The sequence below is a fragment of the Anas acuta genome, chromosome 3, assembly GCF_963932015.1.
Source record: "Anas acuta chromosome 3, bAnaAcu1.1, whole genome shotgun sequence".
Lineage (NCBI taxonomy): Eukaryota > Metazoa > Chordata > Aves > Anseriformes > Anatidae > Anas > Anas acuta.
Window position 1 is genome coordinate 72,234,762 of NC_088981.1, and position 25,404 is coordinate 72,260,165.

Consider the following 25,404-nt stretch of genomic DNA (forward strand, 5'->3'; position numbering starts at 1 on the left):
TCCCTTATATTGGCATGTAACACGAAATTCTATGCCCTGTGATTATAATTTAACTCTTGTTAAAGTTTTCTCCAGAGCTCAGCAGGTTTTTCCCCCATTTTACAATGGCAAAGTCGCTGTAAAAGAAATCTGGAAACTAATACCGTTTTTTCTGCCATCTCTGTATGCAAATTAGTTCTTTCTGGCAATTAACTGATGTTATGAAATGCAAATACCTGTTATCAACTTTGTGGCCAACTTATGGAAAACCAAAATTTGATTTTATTTTGAAAGTGTTAAATATATATTTTTGGCAATTACTTCATATTGATAATATTTGGATGTTGCCAGCTTCTCAGCATAAAAACTTGCTTACTGAGATCTTTCCTTTTGGCATTTAAACGCCTGCTTGGTAGTTTTTTCAGCCCAATAAATACCTGGTTTGGTTGGAAATGCCAGATGTTTATTTTACATGATGTGCTGTGATTTCTGTCCTGTCCACAATAAAACCAGAAGCCAGCAATTGTTTATGCTTAATTTAGCATGATAACATATATAACTGTGCCATCTAGAGAATCAAGCTTTCTATATTTAATCAAGAACTTGTACAGAATATGATACTATATGTAGGTAGCCTATAACTAATGTATAATGCTGTATTTTAGGCACACAACTGTCAGCTTCTGCAGTAGAAGTTATTACTGGTATAAAGCCAACAGTGTATTCAGGGATGATTGTTCCTAGAATAATGTGGGCTGTGCTGGCATCGGTAGCCAGTTAAAATACAAATACTTTTTCAGGCAGCTGTCAAATGATTTTGGCTACCAAACACAAATAAGATTTTACCTCTGTTACAAAATAGGAATTGCTCTATAACTGGGGGAGCTGAATGACAGAGCAAGTAATGGTGCTTCTACTTTGTAGGTTCTGCTTTGCCATGCAACTCGTGGGCAGCACAGTGCTTTGTTCTGTCCTGTAGATGGCAGGGGGATAAAATGCCAGTTAGAGAAGGCAGTGGTATTTCTGAGCACTGACTGTGGTAGGTCCATGTGAGAATGCCAGAGTATGGTATAAAAACAGAAAAAGGTCACTGCTTTTCTTTTCTCCTCCCCCCCCCCAGCCATTATTTGGAGCATATTCTAAATGCTCTTCTCATATCATGACTCTGAAATAAATTTTAATTTATTTTTTTTTCAGTTCACATTTTGTGACAGTTGTGTCAGCTGCTTTAGCTGGTTCCCATCATTTGAACCAAAGGATCAAAGTACTTGCATCCTCCGGGACAAATATAAATAAAAAGAATTGAAATATTCTTAGAATATATTCTTGTCATACTGGGAATCATTTACCAACATAGCTTTTCCGAGAGATGAAATTAAGTGAGAAAAAGCTGGTGCCAACTCAGTCTTCTGAGTAACTCTCTGTAGTATTGCTAGAGACTTTAGTAAATTATTCCTAGTAAACAAAATTTCTTCAGGAATATTACATATGTGTATGACGTAGTACATGTAGTCCAACTTTTTCAGCAGAAAGCATGTAAAGTATTAAAAATACAGCTTACCTGGTAAGTTTTAAGAAGCCTAATATCTTAAGTATGGGCTGCATAAAATTTGTATGGCTTCTGCCTGGGAGAGATGGGTATGCCTGAACTGTGTTGACACCAAGCTGCAATCGCCATAGGAAAAAACTTACAACTAATGAAGAAGAGAGGTGCTTTCATTAAGTTTCATTTTTACCCAACTTTTTCTTGGAATTATTTAAACGCAAAGTTTCTGTTTTAGATGATACAAATCTCAGCTTTCTCCATACCAATATTTCCTGCTTTTTGTCCTGTTTAAGGTTGAACTCTGTAACACCAACTCAATCTACTGTAAATTAAGTATAGGTAAATGTTTAATATTTCTGTGCATTTTGAGTGGTATACTAGTGGTTTCTCTTTTTCTTTGAATTAGATGGAGAGAAGAAGACCCAAATCATGATTCATGGAATTGAGCCGATGCTGGAAACACCAATACAGTGGCTAAGCGAACATATGAGCTATCCAGATAATTTTCTTCACATTAGTATCATTCCCCGACCTACCGATTGAACCTTGGCTATATTGGTACGAGGATCATTCTCGAGCTGGAATTATAAGGACACGTTAACTTCTTGCTTCAGTCAGTCTTCAGAGAGGCAGCCTGACCAGAAAAAAAAAAAGAAATGAAAAAGAAACAAAACAAGAAGTCCTCACTGCTGCAAGCCAAACAGGAAGAGAGATCCTATCATCAGATAAGGGCAATTGGGCTGATCTTATTTTGCATCACCGCTGCTTTTCTTCACCGCTGTAATTAAACTTCAGTTGCGATATGAAAGAATTTACAGGACCTCTGCAAGTCTGCTGTTTTCTTGTAAAATATAATGAAGCTGAAACTGTCAGCCGACGAGCAAATGGAAATATGCCACTCGATTGTATTTCTGATTAACAAATAAACAGGGCTATTTCCTAAAGCGGTAGTGTTTCAACTTTGAGAGTGGAAACATTGGTTTAATTTTCTAGAAAGTTAGACACTGAGAGATTTAGTTACCAATAGCTTTTTGTAAAAGATCAAATTACTGTAAACCCATCTTTCCTTAATGAGAATTTCATGTTTACAGTATGTGTATTCGTATGCAAATGATCTTTTAACTTTGATAACAAGCAGTGAGAGATTTTAAAAGTAAACCCATGGCATGTTTTGTCATTTAAAAACATGCACAACTTAATAATTTACAAATACTTTTGATTTGTATGCTGTCACTGAATACTCCAGTATGTTTATTATTCCAACCAGTTTTCATAGACTAGCAATGATGTGGGATAATTTGTCTCAGGATTTGTCATGGCATTTCTTTGTTTTCATCTATTTTTTTTTCTGTGAGAATATTTTCTTACATTAGTTTAAAAAGTTAAAAAAAAAAAAAAAAGTAAACGGATGTTGCAAACTATTGTATCCTGCTGTTTATTCCCATAGAGCAGAAAACAGTTAAATCATAGAATGATGAACAGATGTATTGCTTTTTAATAATTTTGAGTTTTGGAAAGCTGAGGCTTTTCCAAGCTAATACTTCCCTGCATCTGAGTTTAGTTTTCTACTGTGGTCCCTGGGCAATCAATCTGAAATTTGAAAGGTTAGAATCTCATTGCACAGATTTTTACTTATTTTAGCAGATGTATTTTTAGGTTACTGGGTTGCTTTGTTTTCTAAACGTTTCTTACCATTGCAGCTGCTACTAGGACCCTACCATTTTTTGTATTATGTTGAATTCATCAAACTGTGCAGTGTTGCTTTCTCTGCAGTTTCTGGTTGTTTGTGGCACGAGGCTATGTTTGTAGTAGCCATATTATCAAGTATGTCAAATATTATCAAATATGAAGACAGCATGACATTTTTCTATCAAAAAGAGTAGCTGTTGAAGTTCCTACTTAAAATTTTAGCTTGCAAATGTCACGATAACTGCCACTGTTACTCTCATTCTGCTTTCTTTCTGTTCTCCCTTTATGGGAGGATGCTTACCTGTAGCTGAAAAAGAACAAAATGGAAATCAATCAAACAAACAAAAACTCTTTTAGAGGCATGGGGGAGGGATCTCTCTGGGTGAGGATAGAACCGAGGCTGGAAAAGCCCAAGGGGCAGAAAAATGTCAATAGAACAGATCAGGTAGTGTTTTAAATGTAAATGAGGAAATGGCATTAAGGAAAAGGAAGGAAAAAAAAAAAAGTAATAGGGAAATAAGCATAAGCTGTATTCTGCAGGTCATGAAGAATCTTTTAAAAGAAACGAAACATACTGATCTGTGTTTATGCAGAATTGTAATATAATATTCGTATGGGGGGTGATTTGGTTGAATTATTCTAATTTCCAGTTCTGTTTGGAATTCCTGGTACAGTGCTGGATTGGCATTTATAAACTTTCGTAGGCAGACACATCTAAATATTCTGGAGAATTTCAAAGTCCTGCCAGTGGGTAAAGCAAATATTTTGTAGTCTTCATATTGAGGGGAAAAAAGTCTTTTGTAGAATTAATTTTTCCATTAATCAGGATGACGTTGTTATAAGAGGCAGTACATTAAAAAGTGTAAAGGTTGTTTCCTTCATTTGAAGGTAAACTGGGGTAAGTCGCTGGCTATTTTAATGCACGTTACACCAGCAGTTTAAGTAGAGAGTGCTCTTCTCATGGCCCTTATTTGCTAGTAAATCCAACTTTAAAGGCCTAGCGTGAAACAAACAAATAGCTTGGCTTTAAAACATACTCGTTCCTATTAAATTATTTAAACTTTATTAAAAAAAATAGAACAAAGTTTGAGTCTGTCCTTATTTCCAGCTAAATAAGGATTCTTGTCATGGGGTGACGAAGAATTTAATTAATACTTAAGAAGCAAAAGCTGCTTAAAGAGCTGGTTAGGTGATGCGTCTAAACAAAAGGACTACATCACAAAAATGAACTGGACTCTTTGCTACCTGATTCTAATCACATTTCTATACTTTCTGCTGCTTAGTGGGTGAATAACAATAGCAACAGGAGGGGCATTGTGGCTTAATTAAATACTTTACTTTGAAATGCTGCAACTTCAAAAACAAAACAAAAATAGACCTGGTCTAAATTGTTCAGAAACTAAAATACTGCTCACTAAACTTATTTCAATGCTAATGAAAAGTGCCAGGTACGCACACATACACACATGCATACATTCCTCTACCTTGAGAATTTAAGTGCATCCAGTGAGCCAGTTAAAGCACAATTTTAGAGCAAAAGGCAGAGTTTTCACTGTATTTCATGTTTGGCAATGGCTTCTTTGGTTTTTGAATATTCGATGAAGAAAGAGTGAATTTTCCAGTGCTCTTTGATCTTTGATACCACCGACTGTCACTCAGCACGCTGTCAATCAGCACACAAAGCCATGCCTTTTCATTAAAAGCTAGAAATTGGTTATTTTACTTTTAAGTCATTTTTCATGAATTCATTGGGGGGGGGAAAAAGCACAGAAAATAAATTTGTACAGGTGAAAAAAAAAAAAGAAAAATCCGAGGACCTTGTCCCTACTGGGAAGAAATCATACTTGGTATTTGAAGGATGGGTAACTGTGAAAAATGAAGAATTAGGAAAGGTGCAGAATTGAATATGCAGACTGTGCTTAGGGACAAATAAAGGATTTCTGCTGGAAAAGGAGTAGAAGAAAAGGAGTAGAAAGACCTAGGTAATCATGCAATGGTGTGTTATGCTGCGCATGTAATTCTGGCTTCACATTAAGCACAAAAAAATCAGAAAAGGGGGGAAAATTATTTGTCTGCAGGAGTTCTCTAGTGGGATATTGTGTGCAGTTCTGAGATCCCATGTGCAAGAAGGAGAAATTCAGACCGAAACAGGGACAGTGCTGCTTTAGTGGCAGAAAGCAAATACTGCTGGGAATACGTAGTGGTGTGATTAGGGAATCTTGCAGGAATGTGAAGAAAAGTCTTAAGGACAAATAAGACAAAGGACCGCGTGCACTAGGAATCACGTGGAAAGGAAAACTACTGAGCTACTTCCAGTTACTTCACCACCATGGGTTTTAGGAGCGGCGGAACAAGCCAATGTGAGGTTAATTACGAAAATGGCAAGAGACTGGGTGACTGAGAAAATCCTTTCAGTTCTGTGTCGTGACAGCCAGATATCTATCAGCTGATGAAGACTCTTGATCATCGCTTCCAGTATTGTTTATATGCTGCACAATTACGGCATTTTTTCATTTCCTTTGATGGTGAGTGACATCCGAGTGAAAATCCATGTCTGTGGCAGTGATGGTAACTTGTGCTAGGGTTTTCTTTTTTTGATTTCCATGTTTTAGAAAACACACGTCAGCTGCACAAGTGTATTAGCACCCTCCTTGAAGACTTGTAGGGCTAAAAAGCCACCATGCGCTTTAGGGAGTGTTTTAAGCAAATATCACAGCTTGCCAGTGGTAGTTTAGCAAATCAAGGGGCTTGATAAGAAAAGAACAGATGAATCCTTTTCGTGGGTGCTTTCCAGATTGAATGTTATATGTAATAATGATTTTAAACAATCAAAGCAATCTAGTTGTTTGCCTGCAAGTTCAGCAGTAGCTTAGAGAATGCATTTACTCATGGGGTACTCCATGCAATTATGCAACCAGTCTGAACATCTACATCAGCCCGATACTAATGTTGATGCAATCAGTTGGTGCTAGAGGGGGTGGTTGGGAGGGCTTCTGTGAGCGCCGTTGTTCTGGTGTTGCAAACAGACCAGGTGCGGAGTCTTCAAGCAAAACCAAAATTACTGTGTAAGGTGATTACTGAGAAAATAACATTATTCAGATCTGTTTTAGCAGTCCCTGCTTATTTGGATGGGAAGGAGATTCCTGCACAGAGGCTTTTAGAACATGGTGTCACATACAGAAGGCATTTCTGCGTTAAAGCAGGTAGGCATCTGTTTGCTAAAATTTCTGGTTTTGAGGCAGGGAGGGTGACATTTCAAAATGTCATGCTAACCCTGACTAATATCTCTTTAGAGAGGTAAAAAAGATGTGAAGTTTCAAATGCTCAGAAGTAGATTTCGGATCTCTGTACTTCTAAGTCATACCATCAAATTTGCTTGTGGAAGAGTAGTTTAAAGTGAGATGTTTTCTTTCTTTCCCTCACCGTTCACGTCTCCAAGATCTGAGTAATGAATTTAACTGTGAAATGAAACAACAGCTACTCTAAATGGTAGATTGAAGAACACACAAGAATACCAAACTTTTTTTCAAATACAGGTATGTAGACAGATAAATGGAGGCAACTTTTGTGTAGTTTAGGTGTTTATGGGTATAAGACAGCAGTTCTATGAAGTTTTTCCACGTAGTTTTAATAATACTGGATGAAAATGCTGAGGTAGAAGAGAGGTAGTCGTGATAAAGCTGGAGGTTGGCGGAGCTCTACTTTACTGCACTTGAAACTGCCAAAATGCGTCAGATTTTAAAATAGCACTTTCCATCGAAGATGTTTAAAGCCTTAATCCTTGCATCATTTCACTAATATAGGTCAACAGATATAATAAAATGAATACGTCGTGGGAACAAACGTGTGATCTAGTTACTAACACACGTTATATTTGTAGTCTTCATAGTAATTGTGAATATTGTAAGGTGGAAAGGGTAAAACTGCTACGTGATGTATTTTGTACCTCCCAGAATTTGGAGGATCGCTTGTAGGGCTGTGTTTTGCAAGTTCACATGTGCGTCGTAACCGCTACTAGAAGTTCGATCTTCAAAGAAAACGGAGCTGTGCTGAGGGAAAAAAAAAAATAAAAATCAATAGTATTGTTTGCTAAACCTCTCTGTCCACCCCCATACACCCTGTTTAGTTGCCCTTGTCATACACACGAGGTGATTTTAAGAGAGAAATAGCATTCTTGTTTGCTTTGCAATTCGTTACGAAAATGCAAAACCTGCTGCAGGATTTTTGCACCCGCTTTGATGTGAATGAAGCCTTTCGCGGGTGCCTTGCAAGCACAAGGCAGGCGGAGAAAGTGCTTGTGTACCTAATGCAAAGCTGCTGGTGGCTTAGTGCATGCGTGCCGTAGGTATGTGCTGTATGACATTTTGGGTCTGATGTGGCTCAGTGAATAGAAGACCGGTGTGAGAGCAGGGATGTGGGCTGGATTCCCAGTAATGAAGCTGCTGGTCACTTTTTTTTTTTTTTGAAGTCTTTAGGGGATATCTTGAGGGTTTTGCACGTGAAAAACGATATATAGAAGCCACGTACTATTTTGCATTATGTTCTTTTTGTGTGTAATTGGGTTTTTGTTGCTTAGGGTCAGTAGTGTCCCAACTGCCATTTTAAAAAAAAAAAAAAAAAAAAAGACAATTTGTAATTCTTTCACTGTGGGAGCTAAATAGAGGCACTCAAACGTATTTTCATCACTACAGCATTAAAGATCAGAATGGAAACTGTCTGGCTGAAACTCGCATCTTACGTGCTCTTCTAGCTTTAATTAAAATAATCTGCACTTCAGAGCTTTGATTTCCATCAGTCATGTGTGCACACACCCTCTCTGGATTTTTTTCCACACTTCAAAATTAGCGAAATAAGCTGGTGTTCCTTCGTTTTGCTGCTTATCCGTGCCTGTACAAGGCAAATGAGAGGCCGAGATCAGACGGTGGGAGTGGCCCTTTGAGCCCTCGAGTGCTGCTGTGACCCAGGAAGTTATATGCAGGTTGTTCATCTTTTCCACTGTGACAATTTTATTATATGGGTTTTGTCCCTTGCTTGCAAGCCCTGTTTTCTTAATTTGCAGGTTCTCTTTTTTATTTTTTCTTTCTTTTTTATTTTATTTTTTTTTCTTTTCCAGTTAATCCATGACCTCAGCTGCATAGAGGTTAGCTCGAGCTTACCCCTTGCTCTCAGGTTTTCTTTTCTCCCTTCGGTGTTTGTTATCGATAACTGTAAAAGCAAGCGTGACTAAAACCCCGATCTCTGGAGCACTCTGTGACCATTCTTTCACGGCTTCTCCTACACCTGAGGCATGACTTGGTTTCTGCTGGTGGTTACCACAAACTGAGTAGCCCCGCAGGAAAACAGCGAAAGAAACCTGCGGAGGAGGGGAGAGGGAAACAAGAATTAAAAAACAGTGAAGGTGGGGCTCGAGAGAAAAATCATCGGTGGGGAGAGAAATGACAGGGCTGGATTCTTCGTCTCGCCCAAGAGTTCTCGCTCACTCATAACCTTACAGCTTCCACCATGCCCCTTCCTTTCCATGAGCGCGGCCTTCTGGCTTTCATGTGTGAAGCACGGTGTCTGGCACCTGCAGTGTCATCGTCTTTCACGCCTTGCTCCCGGGGCTGAGCAGTGCAGCTGAGGAGGTGTTTGACCTCCTTCTTTCGGCCTGTTGCTTAAGAAGGCCTTCGTTTACCAAAAGTCCTTCAGAACTGCTTCCTCTGCTGCAGGCCCTAGACCTGGGCCGCCTTCAGCTGCCAGGCAGGGGGAGATGGTGCCCAAAGGGTAAATGTGGTGTCACATGAATGCTTCTGGTCATTGCTCCCTAAGACATTGGCTCAGTGTTCCCCAGCACATTGGTGGTGCTTCTTGGTTTAGGGAATGGATGGTGGAGTCATTGGTGGAGCTCGGTGCCACGAAAGCGCCCATTTCACGCTTCTGAAGCTTCACTTCACGCTTTTATGAATATTTCACACATAGTAGCAGAACGAATTTTCAATGTGTGTAATAAATTTACAGAACCGGTTTGGGTCACAAGCCATTTTTTGTTTAATTTGCCAGTCAGTGAGGTTCCATTATATTGGGATTAGTTGTGGAGAAAGATGTCATATTCATAATCCAGCTATGTAAGCAGCAGAAAGAGGACACGCTGTTTTTAATCGTTAGCACTTCTGTTCTCTGCATTTTGACACCTCTAAACAGGAAAACACTCAAGGACTTTTACCTTTCTGCCGAGGCGTGTTTTTGCTGAACCACCCAGGCAGTTTCTCTGCCAATCTGGGGGATCTGGTCCCTTATGGAAACGGGCCAGTCTTGTTTTAATGCGTATAAATTCACATTTGGCAGCTGTTGAGGAAATCACTGTGGAAGAAGAGCCATAATGGCAATTAAAGAATCAGCTTAATTTATTGCTCCGCTGTCCTTCACTAAGAAATCGTGGTGTCAGTTCTTAGTGAAATTAGCAATGCCCCACTTCTGGTCATGCATTCAATTATTTCAATGGTAAGACAGGCGAGAACATAATGGGTCAGCTTAAAATTTCCTTGAAATATAGCGTCTGTGTTTCTTGACATGCCAATAAGAGGAACTGCTCGGTCTTTGTTTCATCCCTTACTGAAGCTTGGATGCCCCCAAGGACTCTGCTGTGACTCGCTTCCCCTGGGAGGCACAGCAGGACTCATCCCTCTGGCCTCTATAAATCACACTGGGTTCAGCATCTTTTGGAAGTGGGTGTGGGGGAAAATATTTTGGTTCCCCAAAGCCTACTACTTGCATTCTTGCCTCCTCGACAAATGAGATGCCACATTTTTCATAATGCAGTCCTTTTTTGTTGTTGCTTTGAACAACGAAGCAGGTGAACTGTAGCTACTGGGCATAAAGATTAATTCTTGAGCTATCTTTCAGGGTTTTCTGAAATGTAGGTCTGTCAAGTTTTTGAGCTGCGCCTCGAACAGAGGCTTGGTCAGGGTAACCACACGAGCTTCCAGCAAGATAATGCAAGGTATAAATCCAATTTGTTTTAAAAACTGGCTCTAAAGTAAATGGAAGTATCCACAGAGTTTTTTGCCTGCCTCCATTCACACTTGTTTTGCTGTCTTTGTGTAATCAGCCCTCTGTAAACGTTCAGAAAAGAAAACCTCATCGAGCTGATGTGGTGGCGTATGGAAGAGGCCGACAAAAGCATTGCTCAGCTCCCCACCCCCTGCCCGCGCCCAAGTCGGTCCCTGCTTGTGTCACTGCAGGCAATTAACAGTGCTTCAAAACCACACGCGGCTGCTATTCCAGAACGCCATTTGATGGTATCAGGAGGCTTGAGAGTGCAAGAAAAAAATATGTTCGTTTTTTAAAAGGTGTTTATTCATCGCTGGAAGATGCTGAAATAATCAAAGGCATCGAGTTTGCAACATCAACAGGTACATCTTTGCTGCAAGGTATCGTCTGTGCAGGACAAAAACAAGCTCCTAATCTTTATTATAATACTTGATTAGAATGCACTGTAACAGATTGGGGTGTTCAGCTTTGATCCCATCGTGTTGTGAGGCCGGAATGGATGTGGGTACCATCATCAGAGGAGTAGATCCTTAACACCTGGACGGATGGGCGTGCGCCACGGTTGCCACATCATAAACAAGGGCGTCAGCCCTGCAGAGCTGCCCCCAGACGGGTCACTTTTACCTCCTGCCCTCCTGGGGCTAACAGGTCGCTCGCGGCTCTGCCAGGGCAGGGTGCTTCCCCCGGCACCAGCCAGGGAGGGTTTGCTGGGTGCTGTGTAGCCCTGCAGTAATGACTTTGAGCCTTCGCCTTTGCCTTCAGGATTTCTTCTGAGTTATTTACACAAAGCAGGCTTCTCGGCGTGATTTGAAGTAACCTCAGGACAGGGATCTTTTCCTTGACTAGCACTGGTGCTAATTATGTGAAGCAAGTCAGTGGCTGGGATTTTTATTTAATTTCAATATTCAGCGAGCCACAATTCGTTGTAAATGGTGCGTCTGGCTATTTCATGAGAATGATTCGAGTTTACTTTGCAATGGCGAATATGGTCACAGAAACAAGACGGCGTGACAGGTTTTGGCCTTTTGCTCGGTGTTTTGGTGTTCACTGTTTGCCAGGAGTGCTGAAGTATCCCTCAGCTATTCAGGTCATGTAGAAATGGTGTTGCACCAGTGGAAAGATCTCCTTCCCCAAACTAGGAGCTGACCTAAGCCTGGTTCTGCTTCCTCTGAAGTCCTGTCACTAACACGCTCCCAGCCATTTAGCTTCCTGAGCCTGGCTGTGTTGGTGCTTGCTCAGCACAGCCTGCGGCTTTATCTGGATTAATTACCTTGCAGGGAAAGATATATTGTGTGCTATTTAGTCAAAATAAATAAATAAATAAATCCTACCTCAACAAAAGAACATCTTAAAAGTTCTCAACACCAGTGCTAGCAGGAGCTAGCTGTAACTCCTACGGTGTATCAAAAAGAGAAGAGATCAAGTCCTGCACTTTCAGTCACTTTCACAACCTTCTTGATGCTGCAGAAGAGGCAGATTTCTCAACATGTTGCCCAGTGTTTGGGAGGATACTAAGATAAGCAGCTGTAAGGTCTGTGATGTGAGTACCTTCCGTTTTGCAAGCAGAATTTGTCAGCTTGTGCCGTGAAATCTGCTGTCCTTCCTCTGCAGGGATGTGGAAATTCAGCTTCCAGGAGAACGGTGATACCAGTTTTATTGGGGAAATAAACTGGTAAAAGTCTGGGAATAAAAGACGATGCTGAAACACTACTTATGGCAGAAGGTCCTTCTCAAAGCTTGAAGCATTTGCTGCCTCTTCTAAAGATGGACCGATCCTGATAACGAAAGGTGCTTTGTTTTGTTTTGTCTTCTGGAAGATTGATAAAAGATGGTGAAATTAAAAGGAGACTGTTTTGTCCCCAGCCCAATTTTTGATATTGTATTGTCCCAGAGAAGCCTGGCAGATCTAGTGGTACATGTGTGAAATTTCGCTCTTATTGCTAATATTTTCTTGTGCACGTGTATTTAAATTCATAAATTGGTCTTTAAAAACAGGCTGGAAGCCAAGGGAGGTTCAGCCCACTTCATCAGGCTTCATGCAGAAATCAAAAAATCCTGTGGTGCAAAGGGCATGCGATACCAAGTTCACAAGATGGCATAGTCTGCTAAAGGATGCACAGCCTGGGCAGTTTATTTATGGGACAACTCTTCCATAGCGTGGTCCACCATTAGCATTAAAAGTATTGTTTTAATCACCTCAGCTGATGTTCCTCTGAAAGTGCTCAATGGGTAATTTTAATGGGCGCTGTGCGGAAATCCTTGCACCGGCAGGTACACTATCAGTTCATCTTATTTGCTCACAAATGTTCCAAGCAATCAAGTTTGACACCTTTCTGCAAATGAGGTAATTCCCACTTGGCGCTTAGGCCTCTAAAGAAGAAAACTTTTATATTGTAACATTAAAGGCAGACGCTTTGTTTTAATCGCTTGCCAAAACAGCTGAAAACAATTATTAATTAATAGGAAACATGGACTTTTAACTTTGCGAGCTCTCCAAAGAAGCGTCTGTGACAACTTGCATCTGGATTTATGGATTATTTGGATACAGGGAAACTGGGCATCATACTGCAAAGGTTGACTGCTTTAAATTCATTGTAAGTGTACACATAGCGCTCTTAAAATTAATATGTTTATAAACCTAAATTGGTTCAGTTGAATGCCTTTTGTTCTTTTTCTGGCCTCATTTGAAGCAACAACAAAAAGCTGTGCTTGTTTGTGTGTTTAACCAAAATGCTAAATGCAATTAATCTACCAAAAGCACACAAATATTTCTTGAATAATAGAGGCGCCCCTTTCACAGTGTCTTTGGTATTTAGCACTATGGTTTGGAGAGTTGAAGGCAAGTTTTTCACATCTCATAAATAAAATTTAAAAAAAAATCTCTTGGCTTGTTTAATTTGAACAAATGCAATGCAGCAGCCTCGGAGTTTCTTGACTGTTTCGATAAGGTGGGTACACAGAGTAAGGGGGAGGTGGCATTCCTACTCTTCTAGATTCTGGACCGCACTTCCCCTTCTGGAAAACATTGTGTCTGGCAATACAGTTCCAAATAAATCAGAAGGGAAGGATGAGCAGTCTGAGACAGAGCTTCTCCGTGATCTCACTCAGAGAGGGTGACTGTGCGAGGATTCATCATGCAGACCTACTGTTTTTGCCTCTTGTTGAACCAAATAACAGAATTCCTTGGACCGTCAGAAACAGATAATACCCAAAATATTTCAACAAGATCAGACCACAATAGTTACTTTGTTATCTTAATTGGAAATCTTGAGACATCCCAATTATTTTAACAATGGGAGAGTGGTTGCCTAGCCTGCCTGCTTCTGGCCAATCCACTGCTCATTAGTTGGGAAATGTATGGTGAACACTGTGACAAGCTCAGTAACTGCAGATTTTTCATCAGTTAGGATCTCTTTTCCAGCAAACATGAGAGCTCCTCTTCATGCATTTGCTACTAATAGAGATTCTTTTGTTTAAAAAATAAGCGCATGATGTCATCTTTTATTTAAAATTCTGCTAGTCCTGCTAAACCAGCAGCTCATCCTTTGCTAGATACCTCCATCTGAGGTCATCCTCTGTGCATGGGGCTGTCTCACCGGCTGAGAGTTAGCTGGTCACACCACCTAGCTTGCGTGACTGACACTCTGGGTGCACCCAGAGTCTATGCCTGCATCTAGAGAGACGGGCACTGGGCTTCCATGTCACTTCCTGCTATTCACCAAGCCATGGAAGACAGAAACTGGTCTACATCATCCTGTACTCATGGTTGAGAAGAATGTTGTCACAGGGTTCAAATTGTAAGTTGTGCCTTCAGATAACAAAGCTTTGTTTTTCCTGGAGCGTTTTGCATAACGTGATCACCAAGCAATTGGACTAGTCCTTGTTTTAACAAATAGAGCTTAAACAGCTACAGAAATGATTCTGGCAGCTGGTTTCCCTTTCCATTCTCCCCACCCCGTGCTGTGCTCTTAGTGGAAAGGAGGATGGCTTAAAGGTCAGAGGTGTTGGAGGGGGAGGCAGAGGTGCACTCACGGAGCTCACACCTCTGCTCTCATCCACAGTGACCAATGATCAGTCTGTCAACAACCAGCTAAATAGCTGGAGGTTTTATGGACTGAACTGTGGCATCTACAGAACTAAAACTGAGGTTTGCAACTTGGTCAAGTCCTTCACATGTATACTGAAATTATTTTTATTACTTATGGGGGCTGTTTTCATGGAGAACTTCACCATCTCTAAGTGGTTATCTTCCTGCAAGTACTTAACTGGTGCTAGGTGTTTGTTCTCAAAAGAAGAGGAAAAAATGACTAGTCTAATACTTTTTGAATGAAGACCAAAAAGAAAAAGTAATTTCTGCAGTGGATCAGCATTTTATGTCTTCCTGTACTGTTCCACCTTCTTCTTGACACACAGCCAGTCTGGAGACCAGTAACCAACATCCACCCTACCAGGCGTAGGCGAATGTGCAGAAGTGCACATGTGGCATCTCCAGAATATTGTGATCATTCATGTAAGAAAGCAGTAGGCTGCTTCTGTTTACTCGCTGATGTATTAGATTTTTTCCAGCAGAACAATTTTCAGGTTTCTAGGCTGTGGGGCAGATGGAAATAATTGCTTTTAATATGCTCTGGGGTACTGCTATCTGAAGACAGAAGAGACAGCACTGCTTCTCTCTCCTGCCCCCCAGGTTATAGGGCATGCCTAGCTGGGCTGCAGAGCTGAGTTGATTCCTGAGTTTCATTTTGAAGGTTTTTGTTTATTATGATTATTATTACTATTTCTACAGAAGGAGTTGAGGGATGAATGCAAATTTCCAGGGAAGGTACGAATCCATTCTGTGATGGCACTCATTGAAAATGAATTCAGGGCACTGTTACTTTTTAGTCTTGTGTGCTTGGTTTGGTATGTCTTGAGCAGTGTGGATCCTTTCTGCCTCTGGGAACAGTGTTGGTTTAAGCTGTTTGAGCAATGTCCTTTCCAAAGGCTGTACCTCAGTGCCTAATCCCAGGCACAAGCACCATGCAGCAGAAACCTTCCTCAGCTCTTGTGTTTCCTGAACCTGTTTTGGGACTGCATCATCCTCTGAAGCTTGTAAGAAGTTATTTGGCTTTGGTCTATTCCTCTCCAACTCTCTGGATCTGCAATCTCTGTGGAAATAATGGAACATTAAAATTAAAAAAATAAATAAAAAGTCAATGTGAGGAAGTGATTGGACATGCAAATGGTTAGATATGCTACTGGTTGCGGTACACCTCTCTGTGCTGCCCTCTTGTTGACTGCTGAGTTCTGCTGATGGGACAGTGAAATTTGACTGTCTCACTATTTTCCTATGCTTATGGGAAATGGGAACTCACAGACATCTAGGTATAGAAATCTGGTATTAAGCAAGTGATTTGTTAATTTTGTGCAGTTGTCCATAAGGTAAAACGCACTGTGTTACTGCAGAGGAGTTTTCATGTTGTTCCTTTAAATCAACAAGCTGCTTATTCGCATTAGGAAAACTTGCTTAAGATACGAGTGACCATGGAGTCTCCTCCATGGGTTTGCTCTGTATTTGTGGAGCATTTTGCTAACAAAAGCTGAGGGTTTGGCCATGCTTTTAAGTGGCATTGCAAATACCAGTTCCAGGACAGGAAAATGTCTCCCTGTCCACACAAGCTGAATTGAACAGATGCTGGATTTAGCAGTTGTTTTGTGTCTTGCAGCATAAAAGTCACAGCACAAACACTGAGGAGAGGCCTTTTTTCAATCAAAACTCTTAAGCAATCTCACCAGTGAGGCAAAGCTGCTCCCCCTGTCCTGAAGAGAACATCAGGGAGAAGCAAGGACTTGCCTGCAGCAATGAACGAATGAGATTTGGTCTAGCTGGTCTTTTTCCTTCCATAAGATCAGCAGAATATTATTTGCCACAGTACGTTTTTGAAATCTTCAGTTGTTATGAATCAGAACTAAAAGAAGTACCAAGATGTCTTCTCTTTGTAAGAGGAAAGAAAGGCTGATCTGAAGAAAATCAGTGGAAAAGAATGCAGGAAGCTGCTGATGTGGAAAATTTTAACCCCATGCCAGGACAACCTTTTAATCAAGTGTGTTTTTTTTTTCTCTCTCTCTCTCTTTTTTTTTTTTTTTTTTTTTTTTTTAAGGTGTCACTTTGAAAGGTTCTTGCCCATTAAATGCTGATGGTAACGTTTTGCTGCTAAATTTGGAGGAAGTGAGGCTGATCTAAGTTTTTTTGGGTGAAAAGTTTGTGTGAAGTTGACTTCAAATAACGAAGGTGAAGGTGGTGGAGATGTTCCACTGGAGGTAGCAGGGATAGGGCTGGAGTTGTGAGCATTTCTCTCAGATTTGCATAGATGGAGGCACATTGATTCAAAACAGAAGGATTTTGATGAAGAGAGATTAGCTTCAGCCATAGCTGAGTAAAGAGGAAAAAAGGTAGGTCAAATTCAAAACAACGGAAACTCAACAGCTTAATTATACGCTACAGATGGTCCTACTTCTTCAGTCAGCTAAGATGAAAAAGTCCTTTGTTAAATGTTATTAGTACACATGAAACTATGCTGCTCAAGCCAATGCCAACTGCTTCTGAAATCATGACAGAGAATCAAGCTGTGCTGCAATTTCTTTTCCGGAATTCATGCGTTTTAGGTTACAAGTGAAACTTAATTTTGTCAAGTGGGAAGGTTTGGATTTGATAAATGAGTTGGTATATGTTCTTATGATCTTTTGTTGCTGTTCTGCCTTTTCAGTCAAGAAACACTAAAGTCTTTGGATTAAGTAAGTTAGTGAAAGTAATGCAACAGCTTAGATAATGTAACTTTCATGATGGCAAAAGGATGGCTCAACAGCAATTATACATGATCAGTAACAAGAGTAAGCTAAAATTACAGCCTGACACTGCTTAGGAGGGGACTTGGAGGATATGTGTAATATATTTCCTTCATTCCAAAACTTGTCCAACTAGCAACCTGGCTACAGGAAAATCCTTGTAATTTAGCTTTTGTTGGCAGTATCGCCAGTAGAATCTGGGGCATAAATACATTGCTTTGTATGTATCTCAGCCCAGATCTAACATGGGAGCAAGAGAATATGGAAAAGCTTGCACTGTTGCCTCTTCTTTTCTTAAACAACAGCAGAAATAGCTCAGGTTTGGTCATGCTGCAAACCAGACACTTAAAAACACTGCCTTTTTAATCTCAAATATCCTATTGAATGGAGAGATAGACACATGTTTTTGCTGGCAACCTCTGTCAGGCAGCAGGTCCACTCTTGGGCTGCCTCTGAGGAGGCACTAGGGGAAACTTCTTGGTTCAAAGTTTCAGGCTTTCCCCTTGCACCTAGCTCCTGGCTGGGACACAAGCAATGATCATTGCTCCCTGGACTTCCATTGTACCTCACATCTGATACAACTATGCCCATTTTCTTCAGCCTTGTCACCAAAAAACATCTGATGTAGCTTATGAGCTTTGCTTTGTGGTGAGTTTGGGGCAGAATTTTTTCCTAATGATAGACATGGGCTATAAATAAGAAGTTTCTGGGGGTCTTGATTTTAAATTTTGGAAGACAGCATAGGATAGCCAAGTTGTATACTTTAAACATTCAGTTCCACCTCCTGTGAGCTAAAGATACACTCGTGGTGAGGTATTTTGCAAAAAAAAAAAAAAAACAGACTCAGGTCAGGCCAAAATGTGTCACTGTCCTCTTGCATGGCCCTTTTTGCCCCACTTGTAAGAAACCAGAGAATCACTCTAATCTGAAGAGCCAGACATTTGATTTCGTGCCAGCGAGCACCTGTTAAAAGGGTTTTACTGAGGTCTTTGACCTCCAAACACAGATAAGCTGCTCTCGTGGGTTAGGAGATTTGAAACTGTTGGGCTGAAATCCAGCACGTTACTTCCCAAGCTCTTTACCTTTTCCTTGGCTAATAGGTGCTTGAACTATTTGGCAGGGAGCCAACGAGGTCTGCTGGGCCTGCAGTGGGGCAAGGAGTTACATTAAAAGACCTAGTTTCTAATTAATCCAGGGCCTTGTAGTTATTTAGGTGTCTTGCTCAGAGTCACATAGGCTCAGGGTCACTGTATCTTCCGAGTGCAGGGAGGGGGAGATGAACACTGAAGCTCAGTATGGACCACTACCATCTTGCAACTGTCCATTGAAAACTGCTGGAAAATTATCTGTGAGGTTATATCTGAGGGGCAGAGGCTAGAGCAGAGGTAACTGTGTCTCTCATGGGCCAGAATTCAACACTCACCTATATTTAAATTCTTCATGCACATGCTGATGGTAGTTCCTGGATGTGGGGAGTTGCTTTGCTTCACCAGTCTGGAAGTGTTAGCATGGCTTTGATGGAGGCTGCAGGAAAAGGTCCTTGCTGCAGATATGCTTTGGCCTGCTCGGCCACATGATAGTTTTTGATATGCTCTTGGTTCATGGCAACTATTTTTCAGAAGCTGACTGTACTCTGGTGCTGAAGGACACCACATGTGAAAACGTGATGACCTGGTAACTCTAACATTTGGCAGAGCTTTTTGGTGTAGAGGTATCATGGTGAATGCCCCTTTTTACCAGTGGGGAAGGCATTTGCTATTGAAATGATGATCATCTACAATAAGTGGGAGTTTAATGGTGAACTTGTTAAAGTTGTGCTAAAACAATTCACCCTTACAAAGACTTTTAGGTCCCTCAAATTTTACTTGATCAGAAAATTCAATAAAAAAAATGCAAGAAGATAACAAGCATCACAGAGGAAGCTTATTTTATTCATTAATAAATTTAGTTCATTAGTAAATTTAGTGTGTTTGTTAATATGGTATGAATTGAGTAGAGATAAAAGATCTATGAAAAGGAACTCGAATTGCCTGAGTACTATACAGTGTAGATTTAATAAATTTTAACTTAATCAACCATTAAAAATAAATATGGCAATTGAGTGGTGCAGTACTAAATACTGTTCTGAAAGAAAACCACATTGAGTAAACTAAAACAACTGCATTTCTTACTAATCTACACAATGCATTTTGTTTAAAATGAGAATTTATAGTATTTGAAATATCCTACCACATACTGAAACTTTTAGTGTAAACTGCCACTTTCTGACTATCACATATTGAAATACTTGTGGTGCATAGTGAAATTTATGTTACATAGTGTAAAATATATAGTGAAACCGAACTGATGTATAATGAGACACACATGTGCCTGCAATGACTTATCAGTTCCATTATTTTCTAACTAACATTGTTTTCATGATCAAGTTTTTCTGGGTCAGAGGAAGACAATGGTGAAGACCAAGACTGGTATTACAATGGAAAGTGTAGACCTGAACTTGCACAAAAACAACAATCAAGCTGAGATATCCTTTGTCCTTTTTGGAGATAAATCCTAAATGCAAAGTCTGCTAATGGTTACAGCATGTCTCTGTTTCTCTGCCAAAGCTTCATTATGAACGTCAACATCACCCAGCCAGGGAAATACCGCCAGCCACAAGTAGAGAGGCCGAGTGCCCAATTCGCAGCAGTTTTTACCAAGATGGGGCTGCCAAGTGAGAGACCCCATTGAGATGTTTTGGGCCCCGCAGGAACACCTGAGCACAGGCGAGGTCATTTGGGACATGGAGACCTGTTCAGGTGCCACAGGAGGAGGCAGCTGAGCATCTCAGACCTGACCTCCCTCATCCAACAGTGCTCCTGACCTCCTGTGAAGGCCAGGGTGGTGGTGGCTGTGGCCTGCAAAACTTCCTTCTCTGCTGCTTTTTTTTTTTTCTTTCTTTTTCTTTTTTTCTTTTTTTTTTTTTTTTTTTTTCTGGCTTAATCTGGGTCCTGACTATGCAGCCAAGCATCCCTGCTGGGCAGGGCAGGCAGGCTGCCTATGGGGTGTGCCCTGCTGGTGGAGGAGGCCTGTGGCAGCCGGTCCCGTGGCTGCTGGCCTCCTCGCGACCTGTGGTGCTCCTCAGCAGGGATGTCATCTGCAGCTCGCACTTATCTCCAACCTCAGCCACAGTTTGGGCTGAGGATGTCATCCCCTGTGCTGGTTGGACTGGGAAACAGCTTCATCCCCATTCTGGTGGACCGTGGTCATTCAGTTCCTACTGGGCAGGAGGCTGTAGGACTTCTCCAGCCCTGCCCGTCCCTGCCCAAAGCTTCCCTTCAGACCTGCAGACAAAGAGCTGCCTCCAAGAACTGGCCAAAAAAGAAATTGAGATCCCAACACTGCTTGACCTAAAGAAGGGGGCAATGATCAACAAACCTCACATCTCAATCAATACAACTCCTAACGCCATTGGGGCTGTCTTTTGTGAGTCTTATTTTGCCTGGTTTTGCACCACTGCCAGTGTGCCCAAGGGCTTTAGCATTCAGAAAGTGTTAATAGCAATGAAATTCCCTCTTTGTGATCTCCTTAACTGCCTCGATAGCATGCAACTCAGGGCGCGTCGGTCCCCTCCTAGTCATTGGCGCGTTGGCCTTTTGCTAAACCAAAACAATCCAGGCCGTCTTGTAATTGAAGGAAGACCTTCCTACCTCACGGCTGTTGTGCAACCAGCGCTCATCAGGGATGGTTGAAGGCACAAGGCAAAACACACCCTGCGTTTGAGGGTAACGTCTATTAACCTTTCCACTTGGAATGCCTAATTGCTCAAATATTGCCAACATTGTTCAAACTGCCAGATATGTTAGGGAACAGGCAGAACTGGAGGGACAACTCTATATAAGGGGTATGACAAATTTATTGAGTAAATTGTATGGGAGGGCTTAACCCTTCTTTCTGTTCTGTTTTTTGTAAGGACAACTGCCAAGTAGATTTGATCATGACTAATTCATGTGAGGAAATAGCACAGAGAAGTTAAACAGCAACAACCAGTTTAATTTCACTTGTTACCAATAAGGCCTAACTTCAGTTTCAAAAGGAGATGAAAGGTAAGTTTGCCATTTGCTCTCTATGTTTTAAAAGCTGCAAGAGAGCTTGAAAAGAGAAGTGCTCTGCATTATTAACCCAGCCTCTGTGTTTAGAGCAGGGGGAGGAGACAAACACAATTTAATTTGTTTGTGTACCAGAACAAAAGGTCTCCAAACCATTGGACTTATTTTTTTGTTTTTCTTCTTCCCCATTCCTGTTTATTTTTTAATCATTCTAGAGAGGTATGTTAGTTATTGCTGAAGCAAGACAGACAGTGTATGTGCTCCTACGCATATAAATGCACTAGCTGACAAAGATGTTATCAAAATGATAAAGAAGAAATTGGTTCAAGGGAGAAGGAGAAGTAAGCAGAAAACACAGGTTAAGTCTCTGAGCAGCAACTCCAGCAAACAATGCATTACGTGTAAATATTTCCCAGGTGGTACAGTCACCTGCTGCTTCTTTTTTGACCTATCTTATTATCTCCCCTGAATCAAAGGGTGCGACGATGGTGACAGTGAGTGGATCAGGTGCTACATATTTGGACAACATTTTAGTAGATAATTTGTCAACAGGGAAGCAGAAACCATTCATAATACTAGGAAGAAAATTCATTCAGTAATCACAGAATAATAGATTTTTAATCCTTGGTTGTTTCCTCGTATGATACACGCTGCTGAGTGTCATCCACTCCTTTGAAGCCCTCTGCAACTTCATCAAGATAGACTACTGCCTCTTGAAAGATGCTCAGGCCAGACTAAAACCTTTACCAGTTCCTTTGTCTCTGTGGCCACATCACTCTCTTGCTAAAGCAGAGCAAAACCACTACATCTCTTCAAAGGCGGTACATAGAATTATTAACCCTTTGACTTAACTTTGGTAAGCCTAGCACATGGTGGCACTTTCATTAGGTCAGGCTTAAACACAGTTTTCTTCATTTAAAATGCTTCTGTGCAAAATAATCTTGACTTATATGTCCACTACACAGGTTGTAGGTGAAGACTGCCCAAAATCAGGCTGCCAAGCAAGACCTGCCCTGTGCTGGCCTAGGTGAATCCCTGTGAGGAGGCTGAAGGCATAACACCCTTGCCTACATTAGCAGTTTAACAATTTTCTCAGCATCCATGAGACAGCTGGTGCTGATCACTTGTCAGTAAAGGGGATGCTTTACTGGTGTGGGCCCAGTCATTTTCTTCCCTGGCTGCCTGCAGCCTGCTGTAGGGATGTCAATGTGCTAACAAGAGCATGAGCTCCACATGGGAAGTATTGGCAATGCAAGATCGATACATCAAAATAAGGAAAGCCCTGAAAAAGGGAGTAATTTGGCAACATCAACCCAGCAAAAAGCTGCAGGTGAGCTTTGGCAGGGTGGCAGCAGACTTCTGAGGAGCCACAGTGCATTGTGGATGGTATTGTTTGTCAAGTCATGGGTGAAATTTCTTGTCTAAGAGTAAAATCAGAGATGAGAAACTCTGGGCCTTTCAAAGTGGGAGAGCTGAATCTATCAAAATAGTTTCATTTTGCATCTACAGACTGTGAAGAGACCTGTCTTTTTTTTTTTTTTTTTTTCTCGTATTGTTTCATCTCACCCTTGCCCTCAGTCGCGTGGGTCCCCTTGCTCAGAACCTTTTCCAAGGAAAAGGTAACATTTCACCACCTCCCTCTGCCAGGCCATGGCTGGGGACATCAAAGGGACACGGTGGCTGCTTGATTCAAAGAAAATCTCAAATCCTGCTGCGTTTCACTGACGTCCCCCGGGACAGCCACAGAGCGTTTTGTTGGCCTGCCCAAAGAGGCTGTTAGAATAGCACAGAGGCCTCAGGCTTGGCCACTCGGAGGTTGAGAAAAGCCAGAATTAGGGCTGAGTCAGACCCTTATGGATGTGTGTAATGATGTGGTCTTCACAGGACGAGTGCTACCTATTCCCCGCCACCTTTGCCGTCAGAAACCAAAGGAGGCTCTAATTTGTAAAAACCACATCTTTGTGGTTGTCTCTATGGCGAGGGGTGGGGTGAACAGAGGGGCCACCTCAGGCGGGGAGCTGGGCGCTGCCTGTCAGAAACACATTTTTCACTGGCCGGGGTCAAAGCTGCCATGCATCACACAGAGCAAGTTGGCAAACCCACATTTTCACAGGCCATTAAATTTGGTGGTCCCTCATTTTAGGTGTCCAGTTTGAAAGTGTTGAGCATACCCAGTGACTCCTGAAGTTAGGGTGAGCTCTGCTATACTCAGATAACCCTTTTTTGGGGGGGGAGAAAAACCACCCTGAGAAGTCTGGGCATCCAAAAAAATATTTGACTTCCAGGAAGAAGAACTTCCAAGGATATTTGACTGTCAGAAATAGTGTGGCTAGCAGGGCTAGGGAAGTAGTTACCCCCTTGTATATGGCACTGGTGAGACTGTATATTGAATATTGTATTCAGTTTTGGGCCCCTCACTACAAGAAGGATACTGAGTTGCTTCAGCATTTGCAGAGAAGAGCAACAGAGCTGGTAAAGGGACTAGAAAATGCATTATGAGCAGTGACTGAAGGAACTGGGGTTGTTTAGTCTGGAAAAGAGGAGGCTGAGGGGAGACCTTATTGCTCTCTACAACTACCTGAAAGGAGGTTGTTGCAATGCGGGTGTTGGTCTCTTTCCTCAGATGGCAAGTGGTAGAATGCAAGTAAACTGTCTCAGGTTGTACCAGGAGATGTTTAGACTGGATATTAGAAATAGTTTCTTCATGGAAATGGTGGTCAAGGATTGGAAGGGGCTGCCCATGGCAGTTGTGGGGTCCCCATTGCTGGAGGTATTTAAGAGCTGTGTGGACATGGCACTAAGGGATGTGATTTAGGGATGGAACTTTGTAGGTCAGATTGATGGCTGGGCTTTGTGATCTTGAAGGTCTTTTCCAACCAGGATGGTTCTACAACTGCAACCATACATTGTTTCAATGTGTGGAGAGAGGGGTATGCGTGTGCGAGTGAGTGAAAGTAGCATTAGTGCTTTGATTAGAGCAAGGTTTCCATCAGATGCAGACGGATGTCCAACCCAATACCCGTTCGTTTCCAGATGATGTGAAGAGAAGGCCCACTCAGTTTCAGCACACTTCTGGGGGCCCAGGCTTTTAATCGTGTGTAATATTCCTGGCAGCAGATGAGAGCTCGTATATTGTGCTTAAATCTGGGATAAGTTGCTGACCAGCTGTGGGCTGTGCGAGGAGATACCAAATGCTTCTCTGCGGGTAATGTCAGTTCCAGCCTGCAACCCACATGTGGGTCAGAGGCAGGACCAAGGACCAGCAAAAATTGCCCCTGAACCTCAGGAAGCCTTCTCCCCCCTGCAGCAAGTTTGGAACACTTGTCCTCTGACTGTGCAAGCATTTTAGAAAGTTCTGGGCGAGGTGGCTCGTTTTCGGTGTGCATGTCAGCCAAGGCTGGCGGGAGGTTTCTCCCCTTCTGCCTTACCGAAGAGGTAAATTAGTTAAGCAGAGACATGAATTATTTGCATGCAGCTGAGGTGGCAAATGTGTTATCTTAACAGCAGAAAAGGAAATGGTTCTCTATAGATTATTAGTTACTGAAAAAGCAAATGCATGTCTTTTGTTGCTGCCACACCACTGGTCTGACTGTTGAGTAGATACAGATCAATATCCCCCCTTCCTCCTCACCCCCCTCGTTCTTCACATTTTCACTTCGGCTGAGGTGAAGAGGTTTCACTTTAATTTATGTCATTCTTGTATTGCCAAATGGCATGCCAGAGCAACTGAACCAGGCGTGATCTGACTCTGTGTTGTGTGCTCTCACATGCGATCCCCTCGTGGGAAAATGCTGAGAGAAAATGGAAATTTAAGCTCTGCACCTAGCCACTGTGGTTTTCAGGTTTTTAATAGTGCTTAGTTTGTAAGCTCCTTGGGGCAGAGAGAGTTTTGTTGTGTTCAGGGCAGTCATCGCCCGTAAGTGAGGACGTGTAAATACTGTGATATCGCAGATAGTAATACAAGCAACCTGTTCTCTCTATGAACAACAAGAACACATGCTCTTCCTGATCGGAGGATCTCAAAACAGGGTACAAATATTAGTATTACACCACAGCTTGCACAGGCCCTGTACGTATTCTACAAATGAGTCGGGTGTTCTATGGGAAGGTCAACTGACTTGTTCCAGACCTTGCTGCCAGTTAATGAAGGTACCAAAACCAGAACCCAGCGGTCTTGGCTCCTGGGGTGAGCTCTCGCTACAAAACTTAGCCTTGAAATACTGAAATTTCTAGATTAAAATAGTCTGT

General features: G+C 41.7%; 1 protein-coding gene across 5 annotated transcripts in view; it reads left to right on the plus strand.

Annotated features, from left to right (window-relative positions):
• The window catches only part of ATG5 (autophagy related 5), a 76,830-nt gene extending 73,900 nt beyond the window's left edge, over positions 1–2,930 (plus strand). For 4 of the 5 annotated variants that reach the window (XM_068677796.1, XM_068677797.1, XM_068677798.1 and 1 more), the window contains one exon: positions 1,932–2,930. In XM_068677796.1, the coding sequence (XP_068533897.1) occupies positions 1,932–2,068 (137 nt within the window). In that variant the 3' untranslated portion in view covers positions 2,069–2,930. The remainder of the gene's footprint in view (positions 1–1,931) is intronic. The other variant, XR_011095159.1, reaches the window with a different exon arrangement.
• Positions 2,931–25,404: the final 22,474 nt, after the last annotated feature.